Source organism: Misgurnus anguillicaudatus, chromosome 20 (assembly GCF_027580225.2).
Source record: "Misgurnus anguillicaudatus chromosome 20, ASM2758022v2, whole genome shotgun sequence".
Classification (NCBI taxonomy): domain Eukaryota; kingdom Metazoa; phylum Chordata; class Actinopteri; order Cypriniformes; family Cobitidae; genus Misgurnus; species Misgurnus anguillicaudatus.
The window spans coordinates 16,206,910-16,229,341 of NC_073356.2; the positions used below are offsets into that span (position 1 = coordinate 16,206,910).

At 39.5% G+C, this 22,432-nt stretch overlaps 1 protein-coding gene across 29 annotated transcripts in view; it reads left to right on the forward strand.

The window, feature by feature from the left end:
* The window catches only part of rims2b (regulating synaptic membrane exocytosis 2b), a 132,741-nt gene that overhangs the window by 42,949 nt on the left and 67,360 nt on the right, over positions 1–22,432 (forward strand). For 24 of the 29 annotated variants that reach the window (XR_012359702.1, XM_073858182.1, XM_073858185.1 and 21 more), the window contains 2 exons: positions 10,337–11,205; positions 22,017–22,228. Coding sequence is in view for 28 of the 29 variants with exons in the window: in XM_073858182.1 (XP_073714283.1) it covers positions 10,337–11,205; positions 22,017–22,228 (1,081 nt within the window). In the remaining variant the exon portion in view is untranslated. Of the gene's footprint in view, positions 1–3,755; positions 4,151–10,336; positions 11,206–16,868; positions 16,897–21,857; positions 21,923–22,016; positions 22,229–22,432 lie in introns of those variants that run through there. The other 5 variants (XM_073858194.1, XM_073858196.1, XM_073858198.1 and 2 more) reach the window with 3 other exon arrangements.

The window sequence follows — 22,432 nt, forward strand, 5'->3', positions numbered from 1 at the left end:
TAAATAGGAGACATGTAGAAAGCGGCAAAATGTGGGGGGGGGGGCGTAGACGGACCTCACACGGTTCTTGTACACCCAAACATTCTGCCGTTTCTGAGGACATGGCTCTTTCATGGCTCCCAAAGTTTCTGCAATGGAGACACGAGATGAACAGCAGTGGGTTCTAGTGATTTATGAATGATTTTGGCATTTTTGGGCAATACAGAGAGGATAAGGTATATGTCAGTTGAAGGTAGTGATGTGCATTTATGTCATTTTTTTAATATCAATGAATCCATAGGTTTGAAAAACGCGTACTCAATTAACTGGGGGCGGGGCAATCAAAGGGGCGGGGCGTATACGTCATGGTGAAAATTAAAAACACTCAAATAAAACTTAATTTTGAAGAAACTATGACAGCAAAATGAACACATACTAGATTATTTTAAATGTTTTTAACAAAAACCTCTAACAGGAAAAGCTGCGTGATGAAGTGAAACTAAAGGGTTAATAAACACAAACTGATGCGCTTTCTATATGACGCACTCTATATAATATTAAGCCTTATATACAACATAAATGTATTATACAACATGCATATATCTGCACAAAATGCAAGACTTCAGCTAAGTTATGTACTGGAGAGAAAGTTTAACTCCCGTTGTGAATGTGCACCATAACAGCACGCTTTGAAACACGTCCAGTCAAAGCACAAGCTTCATAACATTAAAGGTTCTCTAAGCGAATTCACGCGTTTTAGATCATAAAACATTTTTGGTTACATACAGCAAACATCTCCTCACTATCTGCTTGCTTCCTGTCCGCTGATCAATCTGTAAAAAAACGCGATCTCTGTCGACAGCCCAGCCTCCACAAACTGCAATAATAACAAACTTGCCAAACCTACACCAGAAACCATAACAAAGTGTTCTGACCAATAAACGCCAAGAAGGATTTGGGGTTTGGGTTTGGGCGCGTTCATGAAAGCACAGAAGGGAGGGGGAGGAGTTAACTACGCTCAGTTTGTTTGAAAACACATTTCAAAAATCAACACACAGATTCGTTTAGAGAACCTTTAAGCAGCTTTCGCTATCATTTTAGCAGACATCATGCTAACCAGACATCCAAATGCCGCCATAACCACAAAAAATAAATAAATAAATAAACTAGGGATGCACCAAATCCAGGATTCGGCCGAATACTGGGCTTTTTTGACGAATCCTAGATTTTTTTCCCACCAAACCGAACCCTAGGCTTGCGCTACACTGGTCGACGTCACGCGGCCATTGATTACACACATCGGGTGCTGAGGTGGAGATGAGCTTTTTCTTTCGGTGAGCTTTAGGGGCTGGACACACCCAAACTTTTAAACACGGCTGAAAACGCCTTGAGGACGCCAAATGCCAGCTGTTTTTCAGCCGAGCGCTTGGTAGCTGTGACGCTTCAGCTGTGAGCGGGTTGGTTGCTGTGGTAATGTCCCGCCCCTCCTCCACTGTAATTTGACGGCCGTGTGAAAACTGACATTGACGAGCGGAGCTTCTCACTCAAAGTTAAACATAACTTGTCCTTTAAGATATTTTGGTATCGTAATTACAATTATACATATATTTAATTTATAGAATGACAAGAAAAATAAAAAATGACACGATTCACCTTTAAATAATTGATACTCTTACTAACATCAATCATTTACATTTGCCTTCATGGATTTGGCAGATGCTTTTATCCAAAGTCCCTTAAATGTCGAATACGTAGAATTTTTACCACTAGATGGCGCCAAAACACAATAACATCAAATGACGTTGTTTAATGGCGCTCTGAAGCAGCGTGGAATTATGGGATTTGTAGTCTTTAACTCAACCGCTGATGGCCATCAATCAAACGCGAACGAGAAATCACGTTGATGGATAAGGTAATCAAGTCTTATAAATGTTGCGTTTGATGACATCATTTATTTCATTATGTAAGTTTATATGTGATGTTTAAAACGAAATTGTTAGTCATATATATTACAGTATTAGTCCAAATTCGATGGTAAACACAGCACAAAATTAAGTTTTCAACTTACAATCTACAATGATTTTTCACATAATGTTTTGACAGTACAAATCTTATTGTGAAGTGTCTTAAAATGACCATTTATATTGCTGTACAATACCTCTTGATGTGCATATCGTCCGCGGGAAGACGCGCTGATTACAATCTACACACTAATGTTGTGATCAATATAATAGCATACGTTTTTTGAAGGGTTACGAATCAAAACGACTCAACCATCGCGTAAAACACAAGCAGGATCAGAATCTCGGTCTAGTTAAATGTTGTCGCGAAGCTCTCTCCATCCAGATAATGCAACAACAAATTTTTGTTCCAAACTCTTCTTGGATCGTTTGGTTGGCCCGTACGCTTACGGGAGCTGTTTTTGCTGACCCAACCAGCGGCTGACGGTAAAGAGTAATCCATAAGTCCATAAGCAAGCGCGTAGCCCGACAGGCGCTCACGCATAGTTCCGCATTTGTCCACGACACTGGCTGCGTCCAAAAACTCAAGGCAGTGACTTTTTGCCTCGCTGCCTCATGAGGCCATGACTTCGGAGGCATGAAGGCAGCGAAGGCATGAAGGCAGCGTGTTTGAAATATAAACAGAGAGCGCCTTTGTGATAACTAATCACATATTTGAAAACTACGATACTAATTTCTCGCTAGAAATGCAATTAAAAGGTGTAAAAAGTGAAAATATACATTTATTTACACTAAATTTGTGCTCCAGTCGTTCCTTGGCTGCCATTTTATTTTTTTCGAGCTCGACCACTGTTGTCATGTGGTTTACGTCAGTAAAGGCGGTGACAAAGGGTCACATTGATATTAACGTCATTGATAGGAGACTGCACTGCCCCGTGTCAGTGTTTTGAATGGCAATTTTCTTTACAAGTAGTTGAAAACATTACAGATATTGATAGTAATCAGCTGGACAAAATATATAACACTGGCCTAGTGGTTTTTGGACATTTTACTGCAAATATTTTACATATTGCAAAGTGCATTGCATTTTATCAGTACTTGTGTTCCCTGGGTTTGAACCCACAAACTTTAGTCTTGCTAATTCAATGCTCTGGGCTATGAAGAAACAAAGTCATTATGTGTGTTCACTAACAGTAGGCGGCGCTATGTTCTTGCCTTCACACATTCACATACACATGCAGTCAAGGGCTGGAGTTAATCTGACGTGACTGGACAATATTCTCCCTGCCTGACAGCTTGTGGGACAGGGCAACACACACACACACACACACACATACTTGCAATTACACAGTCACGTATGAAAATGCCACATGCATCCACACGCATGCATTTACTGCATACATGCTGAGACAGCCAAGTTATATGCTGATACATCATACTGAGAGAGGTTTGTTTGCTTGTTTGCTTTTTTGAAGTTTGAGAAATCCAAATCAAGTCTTGCAATCCATAGGAAAAGGAGTTCCCTGACTTTACAATTGGTAGGCAATAACTGCCAGTCAGCCAGTAATCAGCTAAGTACCATAATCCTCCTTGCACGGTAAAGTCGTGCTTGACCTCCAGCTATATACAGCCTTTGATAACAGCATTAAATGGTAACACCACTCTTCATACCCAGAAGCCTTTGCTCCTTGCACGTTCGGCCTCTCGGCACCTCTCGGACCGCTTCGGCTTTCTAGATTCGAGACTTTGCTCTGATTTGTCCTGCCAGCATGAACTGTAATGCCTCTGCATGTTTGAGAGGAGAGGGTAGAGGAGTGCAGCTAAGGATGCTAACTTAGCAATTTGTTATGTTAAAGCCGTAGCACTGCTAGACCTCTAACATTGGCCTGGTTTCACCCCAAGCTGGACATTTTTAATCTCTTTGGCAGCATGGAGTAGTCGGTGTTTAAAAAGGATTTATGGTTGATGCAGCTGCAAGGAAGACGTATTCCTGCCCGCAGCCCAGATGTGCAGCTAAGCTAAGGATGCTAAGCTAGCCATTGCTATTTCTAGACCTCTACCAGTGGCCTGGTTTCATCCCAAACTGGACCTTTTTGGGCTCATCGGCAGCGTGGAGTGTTAAAGTGTTTAAAGAAGGATTTGTGGTTGATGAAGCTGCATGGAAGACATGCTCGTGCCCGCAGCCCAGATGTGCAGCTCTTGACTGACAGGTGCGATCAACTGTGGCCTCAGTGTGGTGGGATTTTTTTGCGTGTGCCGCATTTGTGTGACTGTTAGGAGGTTCTCATTGAATGTTGCTTAGCTGACGGATTTGGGAAAGCTGTACAGATGCTCATGGAGGAGTAATTATTATGCCTGAGTACTATTTATGCTGGGTGTATAGATGAAAGCCTATCATGTTTGTGGGAAGGATTCGGCAGTTTACATAGAAGTGATAGGATGATGTTAATGGGGAATTTGCACTTGTATGTCTTGCTTTTTGTGTCCAAGTCATCATTTATTTTGCTTTACTATGAAGATATTTTGAAGAATATCCAAGCTTTCTTTTTCATATAATAAATATGTGCATAAAATATGGTGTGTTAAGATGCATCACATTATGTTTAAAGGTGCAATGTGTACATTTTAGCGGCATCTAGTGTGAGGTTGCCAATTGCAACCAACGGCTCAGTCCATGCTCAACCCTCCCATTCAAAACACATATGCTGCCTTCACATGCTACGGTAATTATGGTAAATACCAAAAGCCGACGTGGAAAATGCACATGAACACCCCCTCATGTGGTATTTTCTACTGGGCAACTAGTAGAATATTTTGATGCACGAGTTACCGAGATGAGATAACCTTTGACCTTTGAAAATTGTAATACAATGCGTTAACACTCAGTGTCAGTTTTAAAAATACTGTTTTGGTTTTGTGTTACCTACTAGCTAGCAGATGCTAGCTAGCAGTCAATAGGAGCGTCCTAGTAATGAGCGATCAGGCAATTTACTCACGTGAATGTATTTTACCTAAAGTACGACAACAAAAGCACTTGAACACAACACACTGGTAAATACCAGTTTACAACTGGAAAATTCTTTTTTCCCATAGCACGTGAAGGCAGTAATAGAAGCTACGACACAGGACAAAGATGTCGTCTGAGAAAGCAGAGAGTAACCAGGCAAGCAATGAGGTTAATATAGTGACAAAACTCGCTTTGTAGTTTGTCCGTTTAGGGCTACTGTAGAAACATGGTGCCGCAGAATGGCGACTTTCCATGTAAGGAGACCCGCGCTGTATGTAATAAAACGATAAAAACGTCTCATTCTAAGGTAATAAAAAATAACGGTTCATTATGTAAGGTCTTTATACACCACTGAAAACATAGTTATTTATATTATATTTCTGTCAATAGATGCTCCTAAAGGTTACACACCGCACCTTTAACGTCAATAAAAACATTATTGGTCCGTGTGTGTGTACATGTGATTTGAGAGCTGTGCCAGAATAGACACTAGTAAACAATTATTTAAAGGAATAGTTCATCTAGTATTCTCCCTACTGAAAAATCCAGCTAAGACCAGCATAAGCTGGTAACTGGTTTTAGCTGGTTTAAGGTGGTTTACGCTGGTCCTGCCAGCCTGACAAAGCTGGTCATGCTGGTGGGCCAGCTGGTCTTCCAGCCTGACCAGCTAAGTCCAGCTAGACCATGCTTAAAAAGTGACCAAAACACAGCTAGACCAGCTTGCTACACCAGGAAAACCAGCTTCATACACCAGCAAAACCAGCTAAAACCAAGCTGGAGACCAGCTAAAACCAGCTCACCAGCTTATGCTGGTCTTAGCTGGATTTTTCAGTAGGGCTGTCATTATTTGCTCATGCTTATGTCATTGCACTTCCGATATTTTTGATGAAATTCAAGAGCTTTCTGACCCCTCATAGACAGCAATGTGACTGACAGTTTCAGGGCCCAGAAAGATAGTAAAGACATTGTTAAAATACTCCATGTGAAGTAGTTCAACTTTAATTTTATAAAACAACGTGAATAGTTTTTTTGTGTGCGCAAATACACAAAAATAGTGACTAAATTTAACATTTTCTTACTGTAATACTGTTGTCTACTTATTCTATGCCTCCACTATGATTTTCATTGTGTCAGCTTTGTTCAAATGGGCCTTTATTGTACTGTACCTAAATGTTATAATGATCTGAGAGTTTTTTCGGTTCTGGTTATAAAATGGCACACACACGCAAAAATGCAGACTCAGGAGAAACTGAGGTCTTTAAATATGCTCTTATAAAACTAGTGTACCTGTGTGTCGGCAAGCTCTGTTTGAGCTTATACCCAGTAGCACAGTATTGCAGAGATGACATGCACAAGTCAAGAAAAACAGCACTTCATCAGTTATAAATCACTGTAAGTATGGTGATGTCACAAGTGCTGTCATGAGCGAGTGGCTTCTATAAAAGTGTTGCATCTCAGAATAAAATCCAAGTAGATGTTTATATATTCTTTAGTGTGTAAGTGATACTTTTCTGTGAAAGGTTGGATAACTAGTTATCTATTAACCGTGGAGTCGAATTCTGGGACAGACGTTTTGCATGCTCATCGTGTGTTGTGTTTTATGAGAAATTGGTGGCTTGTATCTCTTACCGCCCATACAGCCAAAAAAAATAAATAAAAAAAATAATGCAGATTCTGTAATTCACAGCATTCAACAATAAATTACAATTATTATAAGAACACAGATTGCTGAAATGTTTATATTATCTAGTTTTTTTAAGATTTTTGTATTGTTATAGCTTCTGTTTTGTGAATCGCAATAGTTTGTGCAATGAAAGAAAATGAGTATCTGTGAAAACATGCATATTACATGATGTTCAGTCTTCAGGTATTTGTGAGTACTTGTAAACCTTAAGAACAATAGTGGCGTACAGGACAGGAGGTTTTTGTGCTAGTCAAGATACTAAGTTTATTAATGCTTCTCCAACAAAGTTTCCAGAGTTACTAGTAGTAATAAACCCACCTCATTGTCTGTCCAAACTTAATTGCTTGATGCTTTCTCCATTGTGATTGTATTTATTGCTCTGTAGTAGAATGCGTATGTGTGCATGTGAGTAGTGTTCCTTTACATATAACATCGCCATTCGCCAACTACTAGCATGGCATGCACATTACAGTGCACGCTACGTTTTTGGTACAGTCATTGTTGTGTAAAGGTACCCTCAAGGGGGTCGCAGACCGGACGCGCAGCTCAGCGCCGCGCCGTTCTAAAAAAATCGAACACATTGTTTTCTATGAGTGTATGCACACTGCGGAGCCCAGCTATGACTCAGGAAGTTGCTCAAATCCCTGTGACGCCACAGAGCACCACTCACATAGTTTAACATTAAATAACATCATATTTGTCCCAAATCATTAATGACTAACATTGGCTGCTAACGTATATTTTGCATTTTGAAGTAGATGCTATTTGACTAAGCTCGCGCTATTAAATGTGCACTTCCGGTGTACGATACCTCCGAGTTGTCCTAGATGTGTCGCGATGCTGAGCTGCGCGTCTGGTGTGTGGCCCCCTTTAGTCTCTGCTAATAGTTCAAATGTTGTTTAATGCACAAATTCAAAAGGATTTCTTTGACATCACATTTTTTTAAGTGAAATGAAGTTAAAGTAATTGTCAAGTAACCCATACCTGAAATATAGCCTCTGCATTTAACCCATTCATTCATTGCAAGTGATGAACACACCCTTCTTTTTCATAGCTGTACATTAAGGAGGAATTGTAAAGAATTTAGAATATTTGTTAAGTGTCAAGTTAAAAAAGAAAAAAATATATCATTTTTTGTTCACTATAGCTTTATTCGATAGTTTAGCAGAGCCCAAGTTGCAAAAACATATAGAGACTCAGCCATACCATGGATAAATTGTACAGTAGTTATATAGATAATCAAAGGAGGACAGGACAAATCATATGGCATAGGAGAGAGGAACAGAAGTCAGGAAATGGATCAAATGTGGTCACCCAAAACATTATTTGTGCAATACAGTATGTCGACCCCCAGCCCACCTGGCTATTGCTGCAGACAAACAGTTACATTTTATTAGGTTATATGGAACTGTTCAAAGGATAAACAATGGGGCAAATTACATACTGAGAGTTTGAGTGAAGTGTCTTTGTAACTCAGTGTGACACACAGCTTATCATAAATCTGTACAGAGCCAGACCCTCTGACCTTACAGGTTAACCACTACAAAAGTCAGCTCCAAGGTCTGTTATAGACCATTTCAAAAGATGTAAGCAACACTGGTCCAGAAGCACTTCCTGTTTCAGTTTTTAACACTTTAAACGTTGGGAATAAAATACAACCAACAGAACATATAGAACTGAATCAAAAAGTTAAACAAATATCTTAAAGATAATGATATGTGAAATAATAAAAAAACAGTTACGAACTCAAACAGGAAGTGTTTCTGGACCAGTAGTGTTTACATCTTTTGAAAAGAAAGGTTTGAGATCATTGACCCCTACCAGCAGCCCACACTCTCAGATCTTCACTGTCTTATGTGCTCCTCAAATGAAAAAAATCTTTAGGGCACAAACACCAGCAGTGCTTGCTTGTTGACATATGCCTGCTTGGACAAGAAGACCCCGAAGCAGAGTGGGCTGGAAATTGTGGGCAGTGAACTTGAAGCCATTTTGTCTGTCAGGAAGCCGCCTTTCTACTGCACACGACAAACGACGGCCAATAAACCGGAAATTATTCATTTCATATGGGGAAAAGTCGCAAAGGGGCTGCGTGAGGTGCCGACCATGTGCGGATGTGTAATTTTCGGGTCCGTTTTGAGTGTTGGATCCGTTAAAATCTGTTAAACTTGTGCGACTACACTGCATACGATATGCAGACCGGAAGTGATGTATTTCAGTGTATTTCAATAAAAAACTGTGTGTGAGATGAAAATAATCCTTTTTGTTTAACTTTATTAGTAACACTTGAATCCTTTTAAAAAAAACTTTTGATTACTGATAAGTAATACATTATTCATTTAATATGTGTACGTTATTATTTTAATCTTTAGTCTCCATATGTTCTCTTCAAAAAATCTTTTCTTTGTCATACATGCATAGCTGTTTATTGTTTCATTCATTTGCATTCATGTATTTATTCCACTATTGTAAATGTTAGATTGAAGCCTCTTGCGCTGGAATGAGCTTCTCTCCCATGTTACGATTAAACTGAAACGTCATTACGACTGCCACTAAGGGGCAAACTCCGACAATCGCCTCCGTATGTCGTGTGCAGTGAAAAGGCGGCTTCAAAGCTTCCCATTCCAGAGCGTTTTTCATTTCTCCCTATTTAACACATTAACAAGCTGATGAGTTAAATTGGGTGTTTAAATTAGTGAGACATTCTGGGAGGCGGTCTTGAAAGCTGAAATCTAAAAGCACTGGCCTAAAGAACTACTGATATGAATGCTTTAGTGAGGACCGAATAACTAACTAATTATTATTATATGTCTATCTACATTTAGATTTAGATTACATTTAGGGAGGGTTTTCGTTTGGTTACAAGAGTGTTATGTTTTTGCATGCTAACAACTCAACAGTTAGGTCTTTTAAGTTCCTCCCTTTAAAGGCGGGGTGCATAATTTTTGAAAAACATCTAAGTTCCTCCCTTTAAAGGCGGGGTGCATAATTTTTGAAAAACACTTTTGAAAAGGGAATTGGGCCGACTACCAAAAAATGGTAGCCGATCAGCAGTAAGGTGGGTGTCTACTAACCGACATCATTGTCTGGTCTGAGTTTGTGTGGGGCCTATCAAAAGAAGGTCCAGATTCTATAGGGGTAGGGGCGTGTTTGTTTAGGTGATTTCAAATGTCAACACTGGCTTTCAGAGATCATGCACCCTGCCTTTAAATGACCACTGGCACATACAGTTTCTTTTGTTATAAATACATTGCACTCAACAATAAAGACAAACTCCAGACTCCAGAACCCCAATTTTTTTAATTGTTCATAAACAGATTCATATGTATGTCCTTGTGTCACATCTTGTACATCTTTTTCTTTTCCAAAAATATGAGGATTGTGTTTTTAAGATGATGTGTTATTTATGGTTGAAAAGATCCGTAAACCCCTGTATTCAGTTCCATTCTGTGTGTGCTGCGGCTAGAAGATTGTGTCCTTTGTAACACATCTGATCTGTGTTAACCTAGCCGTATTATACGTTATTACTCAAACAACCCATCATCTAGCTTATTTGAAAAATATGTAGTTGGTCACATCCAAATATGAATAGTTTGAGAACAAAATGAGATGCCGTAAGTCGATTTGTGATTGATTACAGTTCTTTATTTTGTCGGCCTCGCTGTACCGACCACTCAGAATGACCTCATTTTTCTTCTGCATTCTCAGAAAAAGAAGCCCATCAGCATCCAGGGATCCAAACGCGGCATATAACCAAAGGGAGGGGGAAGGAGGATTGCAGTATGCCCCGGCTGAAGGTGGCATGCCCCGCTCACCGTCCGACTACGGACGGGACCCTGGCCGATCACCGAGGAGTTCAAGGATGTACGACGAGGTGGGAGGATATCGAGACAGTCGAGGGCGCTGGCACTCGCAGGGCCAGCGTTTGGATGGCCAGTTAGATGACTATGAACTCCAGAGGCGTCGTGAGGAGGAGTACCAGGCTCAATATCGCAGCGATCCCAACTTGGCACGCTACCCGGTCAAACCCCAACCCTACGAGGAGCAGATGCGCATCCATGCACAGGTATCACGGGCTCGGCACGAACGTCGCCATAGCGACGCATCGCTTGCCTATACGGAATTCGACGAGCCTCTGCATGGCCCTAGAGGACGGCAGTCTCGGGTCCCTTTTTTGGGAGGCCCGAGTCAACGCTCATACTCGGTGGACAGGAGCTCACCGGTACATCGCACGTCCAATCACAGCCCACCGACACCACATCGTAGCCCGTTGCTGGGCGACAGTTGGCGAGGCGTTGGGGATCCGTCGAGAAAACCTATACCCCAGCAGCACCACTTGGATCCTAGCTCAGCCATGCGCAGGAACAAAATGGATAGCATGCTACGAAACGACTCGCTAAGCTCGGACCAATCAGAGTCGGTTCGACCTCCTCCGCCTAGACCCCACCGCAGCAGACGCATTGGAAAGCTCAGGACCATGGGTAGCTTCAGTAGCTCAGAGGAGGAGCTGGCCACCACGCCTGAGTACACCAGCTGTGAGGACGTGGAGCTGGAAAGTGAGTCCATCAGTGAAAAAGGTAAAAGCAGATGTTTGTTGACAAGTTGCATTGTTCTTAAATAATAAAAACATTTGGTTTAAGTCTATGTCATGACTAAAAATCTTATTCTAAGGTGGGTAACCAATTTGTGAGGTTCACCATGTTGGAAGTCCAGCTGTGTTATGCAATATTTGTAGCAGTTGTATCAGTTGTTAAGAAAGACATTACACATAACATGTACACATAAACGGTTTACCAGACAGGGCTTAACTATAGTCTGAGGCTAAAGTCCTTTTTAGAGCTGTTTAACTGAATACAGTTTGCACTGACATATCCTAAAATATGTAAACATAGTATATTTTTGTAAGGTATACTATGTTTGTAAAAACTTCTTAAATGTCCTCATATAACTAAGGCCTAGTCCTGGATTCATCTAAATCCTGTCTTGGAAACCGCCAAGTAGACCTTTAAGAATTGGTCAAATGAATGAATAAATAAATGGATGGCTGAATTATTGAATCTCGCAGTTTGTCATCCTAAATTATGTTGGTTATAATAATTTTCTCTGTTCTTAAACATTTATGAAAGCTAGCATTGGCAAAGCAAAACTTGTTGACAATGATGGTGAGGAGGAAGCTGTGTTGTTTTGTGTACAGACAGTGATGTCATTTTGCTGACTCTGGCTTAAGTTTGGACTTGCAGCGGATCGTTAGTTGAGAGACTGTAATGTGCGTCTTTACACTCTTAACAATTACAGTTCTATAAAAGGGAACTTTGCATTGATGCCAAAAGAATGTTTTAAAGAATGCATAGGAATAATAAATTGTTTTCTGATATCTACATAGAAGGTATGTGGCTTTAATAAGTGCAAAAATTATACAGAGAGGTTTAACCCTAGGATTTGCCTTTAGAATGAAATCGTCTATTCCTACTACATTATTTAAAAAGGTCATAAATAATAATATTGAGCTCTGCACTGATTGGCTGTTTCACAGAGCAGCTCATTTTAGTAGCTCTCTGTGTGTGTAAACAGACCTTATGTTTGAGCCTATATCAGACGAAGCAGTGTTTCCGCTATATACATTCAACCGTGGCGGCCCGCCATGCCTAAAACATCCCCGCCACGCCTGCGGTTGTGGATAGAAGGGATACAGCAAACGAAATCTCGCTGGATGACCACTGTTTTAATCTAATCCTTCAACCAAACCCAACTCTAAACACAAAATTTCACACGATTGTAGGATGTATTTGTATCTCATTTAGCCAGAGCCGCTGTTTTCATCCTAATAATCCTACCTCCAAATCTAATCATTAACTTTTCGGCATTTGCCGTATCCCTTCTAGACAAAACCCACGGCGGCAGCTCGCAAAAAAGCTACATAAATGTCCGCTCTGCCAGACTGGCTGTCTTAGAAATAAATTCCTTTCTGGATTCGCGTTGTTAACTCATTTATAAATAAATCTCCTAAAGTATAATAATTTCTTTCATGGGTTTAGTTTAATGAACAAATAGATTTAAATCAACAGAGGATGATTAGGCTACGTCTCTGTTTTGAGAAATAATAATAAAATAAATAAGCCTATACGAAATATGTTACACTTAAATAATAATTAAATTGACAAAACGAATAAAAAAGTATTTGAGTTTCTGTTTTTTTGTGACGCGCTGACCAAAGCAGCAGAAAGCACGTCATGTTTTTAATGATTTTAAGTAAGCACAAAGTTTTCTCCTTATTGTGAGTTTACACAAATAAAAATACATAATTTGAAGTTTCGAATATTGTTTTACTTTTATCTTTATGACTATAAATTTAGGGTAATTTAAGGTGCAAGGTCATCACGCATTTGATGTTCAACGCGGAGAAAATACATTATTAAACTTTCGATTTAACATATTACGAGTTTTTTGGACATTCATTTGGAATCACTGTACTCAGTCATATTATCAACTTATCTGGTCATTAGTTATTCAGAATATAGGCTATAAGCGCAGTAGCGCGCTGCTGACCGCTCAGCTGTCAATCAATCTTCTGTGCTTTAGATCAACACTCACAAAGTTTCACATTAAATGATATGATATTTGTCCAAAAACAAAAGGCTAAATACTGAATACTACTTATATGCGACTGCAAGACATTAATAGTCGAATCTGTTTGTAAGGAAACATTATTCCCGTGGAAGAGAAGAACGTTTGTAATAGAAACTTGAGGCAGACGGTGAGACTGTTTTATCTGTTTTCAGACAAAACAGCAGGGTCGGGGTACCCGCGGGATTTGATCTAACGGGTGTAATAATAGACTATTCGCGTGTCATTTGTGTTGTAGATGCAGGTCGGGACCGGTGTTGTGTCGAACTCAGTTCCCCCTATGTTTCCCTTTAGTGTAGTGCTTTTATAGCGTTTTCATCACGTTACATTTAGAAAGATTAAAGATTTGAATTGGTTATACTAAAAAGGCATAATATCATGTATTTTATAATACAATTAATTAAATATTTCATACATTTGACAGTTTTCTATTAGGGTATTTCTTTTAAAATATAGCCTGTCTTTTTCTTTTTTCCCCTTTACTGGTTGTTTTAAAAATGTAATGTTTGCATACATAATTAAATAAATATTATACATATAATATGATTCATACTGTAAAAATAATTGACTTACCATTAAGAACAATACAGATACATTACAGAAATGCACACATATACATCTCAGTAGCCATTAAAACTTTAAATATATAAATAATAAAACCTATAACGTGATAAAAACGCCATTAAAACACTACACTGAAGGGAAAAATAGGGGGAACATAGGGGGAACAGACTTCGACACAACACCGGCTCGGGATCTTTATGTCAAATGGTCCGGGTGTGAAATAAAATTGCTGCTGATGGATGTTCGGTCAATCACAGCGGGGCGGATTATCAAACAGGACTGTGCGTGAGTTTGCAACAGCTCTGTAACGCTAAACATGAGCACAACTTGCAATGCACACTACATTAAAACTACAATGAAATATCCGAACTACGTACGTAGCTATGTAACGTTTTTTAAGAAAATACATTTTAGATCAAACATAGAAAAGCAATATGCTATAAATATGAGGAAAAGTAAAAGACAGCATGAAAATGATAAAAAATACATGTTAGTTTACTGTAGCCTATATTCTACTTAAAAAAAAATAATGTACATTTATAATCATCATGGGCGCCCCCTGCCGCCACAGCTGAAAAAAATCCTAGAGGAAACACTGCGAAGATACGGAATTTGAGGAATAATCAATTGTTTGGAGATTGTTTGGATGTTTTTGAGTAGGGCTGTGTACCGAACGTCGATACTTTGAGTATCATAAAATAATTTATCTTTCGGTTCCAAATTTCGGTTCCAAAAAAGCCAAGCGGCTGTGTCTGTGTGAGCCTGTACTTGCGTGTAAGGACCTAAAGTGCTGCCGATTGGCTGTCCACCACCACGTGACGAGGAGGATTTCTGAAGATACTCGCAGTCACCCAACACAAGTGTAGAAAGGATGCAATATGAGAAATATACAGAAAGGCTTTGTGACAGTCTAATCAATTGAGTGAGCGCACATATGGCCGTGCTGTCTCTGTGAAATGCACATTAACCAAAACGGCCCTTTTCCTAAACTGACGAGGGGTTTCAATTTAAAGCACCCGCGCAGCCCGTGTCTCTCAATGCTTGTTACTCGCGTCTCCCACAACCCTACTGAAAAATCCAGCTAAGACCAGCATAAGCTGGTGAGCTGGTTTTAGCTGGTCTCCAGCTTGGTTTTAGCTGGTTTTGCTGGTGTAGGAAGCTGGTTTTGCTGGTGTAGCAAGCTGGTCTAGCTGTGTTTTGGTCTCATTTTAAGCTGGTCTAGCTGGACTTAACTGGTCAGGCTGGAATACCAGCTGGCCCACCAGCATGACCAGATTTGTCAGGCTGGGAGGACCAGCGTAAACCACCAGCTACCAGCTTATGCTGGTTTTAGCTGGATTTTTCAGTAGGGAAGGTGTTTAAACTTGACCCACGCGTCTCTCAATGCTTATGAAATACTCGCACCTGTCTCTCCGCATCGCAAGACTTCATGCCCTCGTCTCCCAAAATGGACGATGCGTTTAAACCTATTTTTTACAGTCTATGGTTTAAACTTGAAAGACACGTGACCTGTTTAAAGTCTTGCACTATCTTCTACGCAGCGTCTGAAGTTTGTATGTTATTTATTACTGTATTTCTCTCTCCAGAAACCACTCATTTTATATATGATAAGACTATAAAGGAGCACGTGACGCGCCGTTCTATGCTGGTGAATGATCTCAGCTTCAGAGTATTTCTATACAGCTTTTGCTACGGGACATCTTAAGTGTTTGTGTTTTAGCATGACCTATGGTTTGTTTTCTTTTGTTTCTTTCCTCTGTCTGACCTCCAGTGATTTGAGATCACACCATAGCTGTTGAAGCAAAAAGAAAGTCATACAGTATCTTCTCTATCTGTTCCCTTAGATAGATCTATTGGAGGTAAAAGCTCTCTAAGGTTTTCCATGTCTAAAATATGTTACATAATGTAAAAATCGATTTGGAGATTTTGAACCTTTCCACAAATTCTCAGTCTAGAGGTCTACATGAGACTGGTCTGAGTCTTCCGTCACCTTTCCAACAACGTGTGAGATACTTCAGTCTGATCTCACAAGTCTTTTATAAATTGGCCAATTCGTATGAATTTAAACTATGTGAATCATGCAAAAAAGTGTGTTTATAAAAATATGTAGGCTAATGATGACCATCAATAATGAAGTTCCAACCCTACACCTAAACCCAACATAACTAATACAAAGCAGATCTTTCTAAAACGTACGGGTCAGATCATACAAATGTACACAAATTAGCCACCTCGTGAAATAGTCACGAATTGCCATTAGGTTGTTTCAGTGTATCTCACTCTAAAAACAAACGGTGCTATATAGCACCAAAAGTGGTTCTTTGCTCGTAATCATAGAAGAACCGGTTTTAGTGCCATATAGCACTGGTGAAGCACCAGTGTAAAACCATATAGTGCTATGTACCAAATGTGGTGCTATATGGCCCCTATTTGGTTCTACACAGGTGCTTTACAGGTGCTTCACCGGTGCTATATGGCACTAAAACGTTTCTTCTATGATTACGAGCAAAGAACCACTTTTGGTGCTATATAGCACCGTTTGTTTTTAGAGTGCTGGCCCCACCCAAGAGCTCTGATGTTGTCAGAGTCATAATTAGCTCAATTGGTTAAGCCTCTTTGCACAGGAGCCATCTCCGGAGAACTTCCCCAGAATCTGTTTATCCCTATAAAGGCAGGGACTCCCAGCAACATGACAGCAGTGGGCGCTGGTGGAGGGTCACTCCCATGTCAGAAAGTGACCAGCGCATGTGTCATGACCTCCACTCCACCAAAGACTGAAGAAATGTTTTTGAGAAATGATCTTGGATTTAGGGCTAATACCACCACAAATCTAACAAACATTGATTAACTCTTTCTGACATTAAAAGAGCAACACACATTTTTGGTATAGACAGGAAAGAGGTTGATCGTATCCTTCCATTGGCACATACGTCAGTCAGTCACTGACAACCTAATCTGATTGGTTTAAAATACTCGATTCCACCCCCACCTGCAAAAAGAGAAAAGGATTTGGTCAAAGTAACAACACGGCGAAGGCGCGCTCCGAGACATCACTCTGTGTAAAGCCAGGGAAAATGGTGGTAAGTGGATATTTCCCTGCACCGCTAGCTTTTGGATAACTGTGAACATTATTCTGCAGTGCGCTTTGGAGTGTTTCCCACACAGAAATGAGCTTCTACGATATCGTAAGATCTAAACTTTTGGGCAAAATAGAATAGCTAAAGATGCAGAATTTATGCCGATTTATGCCTGCAACCAGGAACCCTTGAGCAAGCCATCAGGGGTCATGTCTGCAAACTCTGGGGAGCACCCTGTTGTGTGTCAAAGCTAATGTAGGGAAGGGTGTTTGAGCTGGCTTACAAGAAAAACGGTAAGCTCATTATTGTAAGGCATGAACTCCAATCCATTTCGGAAAGACAGAGAGAGGGGGGAAGGAGGAATACACAGGAAGGGGCGCTAAAAAATGCAAGGCACTCGAGTTTGGCATCTTTCGGTGAGACTTTTTGGTGACCCAAGTGTGACTGAAGTTTTGGTGGATGAGATCAAGTAAATGAGCCTCGCAGACGTTTAACTTAGCAAGGTTTGGTGCAGCAAAGACGGATTATCAACAATACATTAGGACTTTAGGACAGATCCCTTTTCTGAAAACACCCGGGATGGTCTGCGCATGGTGCTTCTTTGGAAAATGCTGAAGGCTTCTGGTTTGTGAAGCATGTTGTGTGTTAAGACAGGAGTAATGTTCACAGAAGTAAGCTTGCTTTTACAATGCTCATTTTTGTATGCTGATATCATCACATGATGGCATACAGGGAAATTGAGGGTGATAATTATCCAACTTTTATGGCATTTATTTGTTGTACAGTGGGCTACTGTGTCTTTTCCAGTTTATTATACTGCCTTTGTTAGATTAAACTGAATTGGCTGCTAACAAATGTCCTACTTTATACACAAAACTCATAATTTTAAGTTATCAGACATACAGTAGTGTGCAGAAGTCTCAGGCCACCATTAGATTTGTTGTTTTTGCAATTGTATAGTGATCATGTATAATTATTTCTCAGTCTTGATTAGACTACAACCAGAAAATACAGGAAACGTGTATGTAGTATTAAAAATATTATAAAAGTATAAGCTAAAGTGTCAAGTAGGGTAAACTCCTATTTCACTTGAGCAATAGAAACTGTAGGATCTGTTAAACCTAAATGAAATTTAATCTTAATTCTAATCGAATGACTTCAGGACTTCAGTCCACAGCTTTTTAACTTGCGGTGGTGGTGTTTCTTCTGTTACAGTAATATAGTCATACATCACTTGTATCATTTTGCACATATTATTTAATTATGTGATTTAAAGGTGATGCACATCTAGCCTAAAGCTTTGTGATTTGTTATGTTAAATAAGGAGGGTGTGACAATGTTGCTGTATTGTAATCTTTTAACCCATATGACTGGGTAAAAGACAATATAAAAAATCATGAAATTTCTATGCTATATACATTAGATACCCATGCTGGTTATATGTAAAGAGCTCAGATGCAAAAAGTGCGTCTGGCATGATTTCTGGCATGAACAATACGGGGGTGATAAAAATTGCTATTTGTTTTTTACTTCGTACCTCCTTGAATAAGATATTGCATGTAACATATGTTTACATATAATCCATAACACATGATAATAACCAACTTCATTTACTAAAATAACCCAATTCAAAATTTGACATGTGCTTGATTCTTATTAATTGTGTGAAGTTACTTTTGAGTAAAATATTTAGAATTTTTTAAATCAAATTATGACCTGACATTGCCGAGGTAATCTGTGTTGTATAGTTCATGTTTTTTCAAGATTTTTCTCACTTTTTTCCTATTTACCGTTAGTAGTACATTGCAGGGTTTATCCATGAAATACCTGCAATTTCAAAAGAATAGGAAATGAAATAATTATATTTATCTTTATTCATGCAAACAATTTAGAGTGTGTTATATATTTTTTTTATATTTAAAAAAGCATCATATATAATGAACTTTAGAGGATTTCAATTAATATGCAATAATATTACATAACATAGTAAACTATATTTTGTTGCACAATTATTACTATTAGTGCATTGGTATGGTTGTTAAAACATAAGTAATGACTTCATATGTGACCCCGCAATGAGCACAATTTCAAAAATGAGTTATTGTTATTTGCACGTTTTCTTTTAAAATAATGACAGAGCTACACCTGTTTAAAGTCGATTGAGTCAGCAAAGTCAATTTTGAGTCAGTCAACGCGAGTAAGATCGTTTTCGTGTCTTATCGCTCTTAATAACTCTTTTATCATCAATCAGATCCCGCACTTTATCTCTCTTAATAGCTCTTTTATCATCAAACAAGTCATGTATTTTTTTCTCATTTCGGCACTAAAACTAAAATGTCAGACACACAAGTGCTTTGCTTTAAATGGACACGCATCCATTAAATGTTTAAGAAGGTACACCTTTTCAGAAAACGTACAAGTAAAGATCATTTTAGATGGGCATAGAGGTGGGGTGCATGATTTTTTTTTGGAAAAGGGAGTCAGGCTGAGAACCAAAACACAATTGTAGCCTATCAGCATTAAGGGGCATGTCTAGTAACCGACATTGTTGCCTGGGTTGCGTATGTGTGGGACGGGTCTATCAAAAGAAGGTCCAGATTCTATTGGGGTTAGTGCTGTCACAATGCTTAAAGGGGACAGAGAATGAAAAACCATTTTTACCTTGTCTTTGTTGAATAATGGTAGTCTACCCACATTCACAAACATACAAAAAGTGCTAAACATGCTAAACATCTCAGTCTCATAGAAATTCCTCTTTTAGAAATGTCAGCCAGAAAACAGCCCAATTTGAAAAACTGATGCTTATGACATCACAAGCATCTAACTGCCCATCCACTTTAAAATAATTGGCTACATTTTTTGAGTGGCAGCAAAGTCAGCCAATCAGTAATGAGATTGCAAGTTAAGCCAGTAGGGGGAGCCAAATAGGTGCAAAACCACTTGTTTAAAATGCCCCACCCTAATAGAGCTTTCTGAGAGAGGTTTTTAGGAAGCTTCTAAGGAATTACAGACCCAAACAAAAAAAATGTTGTCTACATGTCACATCACAGAACAAGGATAAATACTCCGTTCAATCATTCGTTGTCACCTTTAAATAATCGTGTCATTGCGATTGTTTGACATCATAGTGATGATTTCAGATCACCGCAATGATTGCACATCTCTCTAAAAAACACAAGGGGGAGCTGCAGCGCCTGTATTAATGTGACCGTATCAGAAGCCACTGCTTAACTGATAGTGTAACTAGGACTGGGTACTGGCAAGGGCCTTATGATACGATACATATCACGATACATGTGCCATAATACAATGTATCACGATACGATGCAATGGGTTGCATGCTGCAATACATTGCAATAGATTTACTTTTTTTTATCAAAAATGGAAAAAAATATAGCTGTTTATTTTTTTACCTTTTTTTAAGCCAAAATGCTTCCACTCGTCGGCTTTGAAAGCTGCAGGTGTTTTTTAAATTTTCCGCCATTTTCTCACTCCTGCTAACTTCTGAGACATTGGCCGAATGGCCATATATGACAGAAAACTGGACAGCGACAACTACAGCAGCGGCGGAGGAGGTCGTTTGATGCACACAGAGGGATTATATAAAAATTATTGATAGTAGAGACAGAAATATCGAATCACTATCGTGGGGGAAATGATCACGATAGTTAGCTGTATCGATATTTTTGCGCAGCCCGAAGTATAACGCGATACATTGCAGAGCCATTCAAAAACAGAATTTAAAGAAATGCTGCAAAACTTTGATAAGCAGCATTAACTTCCAGGCAATTAACCGTCAGCAAAATTTCATAATCGTGACAGCCCTAACTGGGGTAGGGGCGTGTTTGTTAAGGTGATTTTAAATATCAACATTGGCATTCAGAAATCATGTACCCCACCTTTAATGTACTTTTTTTTTTTATAAAAAAACCCTCAGATTCGACCAAAATTTTTCTTTTATTTTGCCAGTAGCTCAAATTTAGACTGTGATCATTCCTACTCATTCAGCGCAGGTCACATATGTCTAGGATACTCTGGTTCCTAATAATTGCTTGGTTGCCTCTTTCAGGAGGCGTGTAAACCAAAGCGTTTAAACACAGCTGAAAATGCCAGGCGGATGCTGACTGTGGGCGCTTGGCAGCATTTTTTCAGCTAAGCGCTTTGGTTGCTATACTTCTGCTTTGTTTATCAGTCGTTGAACTGGTTGGTTGTTGTAATATTTGTCCCACCACTCCACTTGAAAAAGTGACATTGACGAGCAGAGCGTTTCACCCAAAGTTGAAAAATTTTCAACTCTGGGCGCTCAGCGCAGACAAAACCCACCAGCTGCTGGCGTTTTCGAAAAGCGTGGCACTTCCTTTGGAAGCAATTGAAAACATACGCCGGCCACTGGCGTAAACGTTTTGGTGTACACGTCCCCCTAATCTAAGTCTGCAGGATTTTCACATGTTTTGAAGACTGTAAGTTTAGTCACTTAATAAGCAGTAAATAAGTAATAGCGAATCTCTCCTCACCAAGTCAGATGGTTTAAGGTATAATTCATTGATCATTCATAGGCAATGACCAGTATTTAAAAAGTTGACTTTAGTACTGTTTTGATCTTTACTCCATTAGTGAGTCTGTTGAGAAAATTTGTAAATTCTTGCAGTTTATACTACTTATGATAGTACCATCCATAATTTATAGAATAATATTTGATTTGTATTAAACTATGCAAATGTATGCAGTTTAAGCATATAAGCGTATTATTGCATTTGTAAGGTGTTACCAACTTAAATCTTATCTCATGTCATTCTTTATTCCTTATAATGGCTCTATTTTTCAAACCTTTCTCATATAAGTGAGTGAGTGACGTTAGAGGATATTTTCAATTGAGATTTTACATGTTGCATTATGTTGGTTTAGATGTAAATAACAGAATATTAGAAGTATTGTTGTAAATGAATCATCTATGCCATCCTCAGGAGATATGGATGGTCATTGGTGGGACCATGCGTCATGGCACAGCGAAGCCTCCTCAATCTCTATGGTGAGGCCTGTGACTCTCTTGCCCCATTTCTCCTCGTTTAATTCACCTCTGCATGTTTTTTCTCCTCCTTTTTTATATCATCCATAACTTGTAGGCCACATTCAAAGGGGAAAAAGAAAAACAATTGAGCAGACATATTTTTCGGACGCCAATCATGCCCCGTCCGAGAGGCAAAAGGCAGTGGTGCGATTTTGGGACCGTTGCCACGAGGAGGACGCCGAGTGGTGCGAGCCCCAGGTGAAAGATTCAGGGGTTGACACGTGCAGTAGCACCACGCTAAACGAGGAGCATAGCCATAGCGACAAGGTACTGAGACTCAGACTCCCTGCCGCCTGTTTCTTGCTTCCTGTGACCTCACGGCTGACCTGCTCGACACTTTCGCATTGTTTCTGCCCCTCGGGGGGTTTCTACTCTAATCCAACCCTCATATCGGCTTTGCTACACTTTCTCTGACTGCAAAGTTCTAACACTATGAAAAAAGTGAATGAAAAACTTCCCGCCACTGTTTGC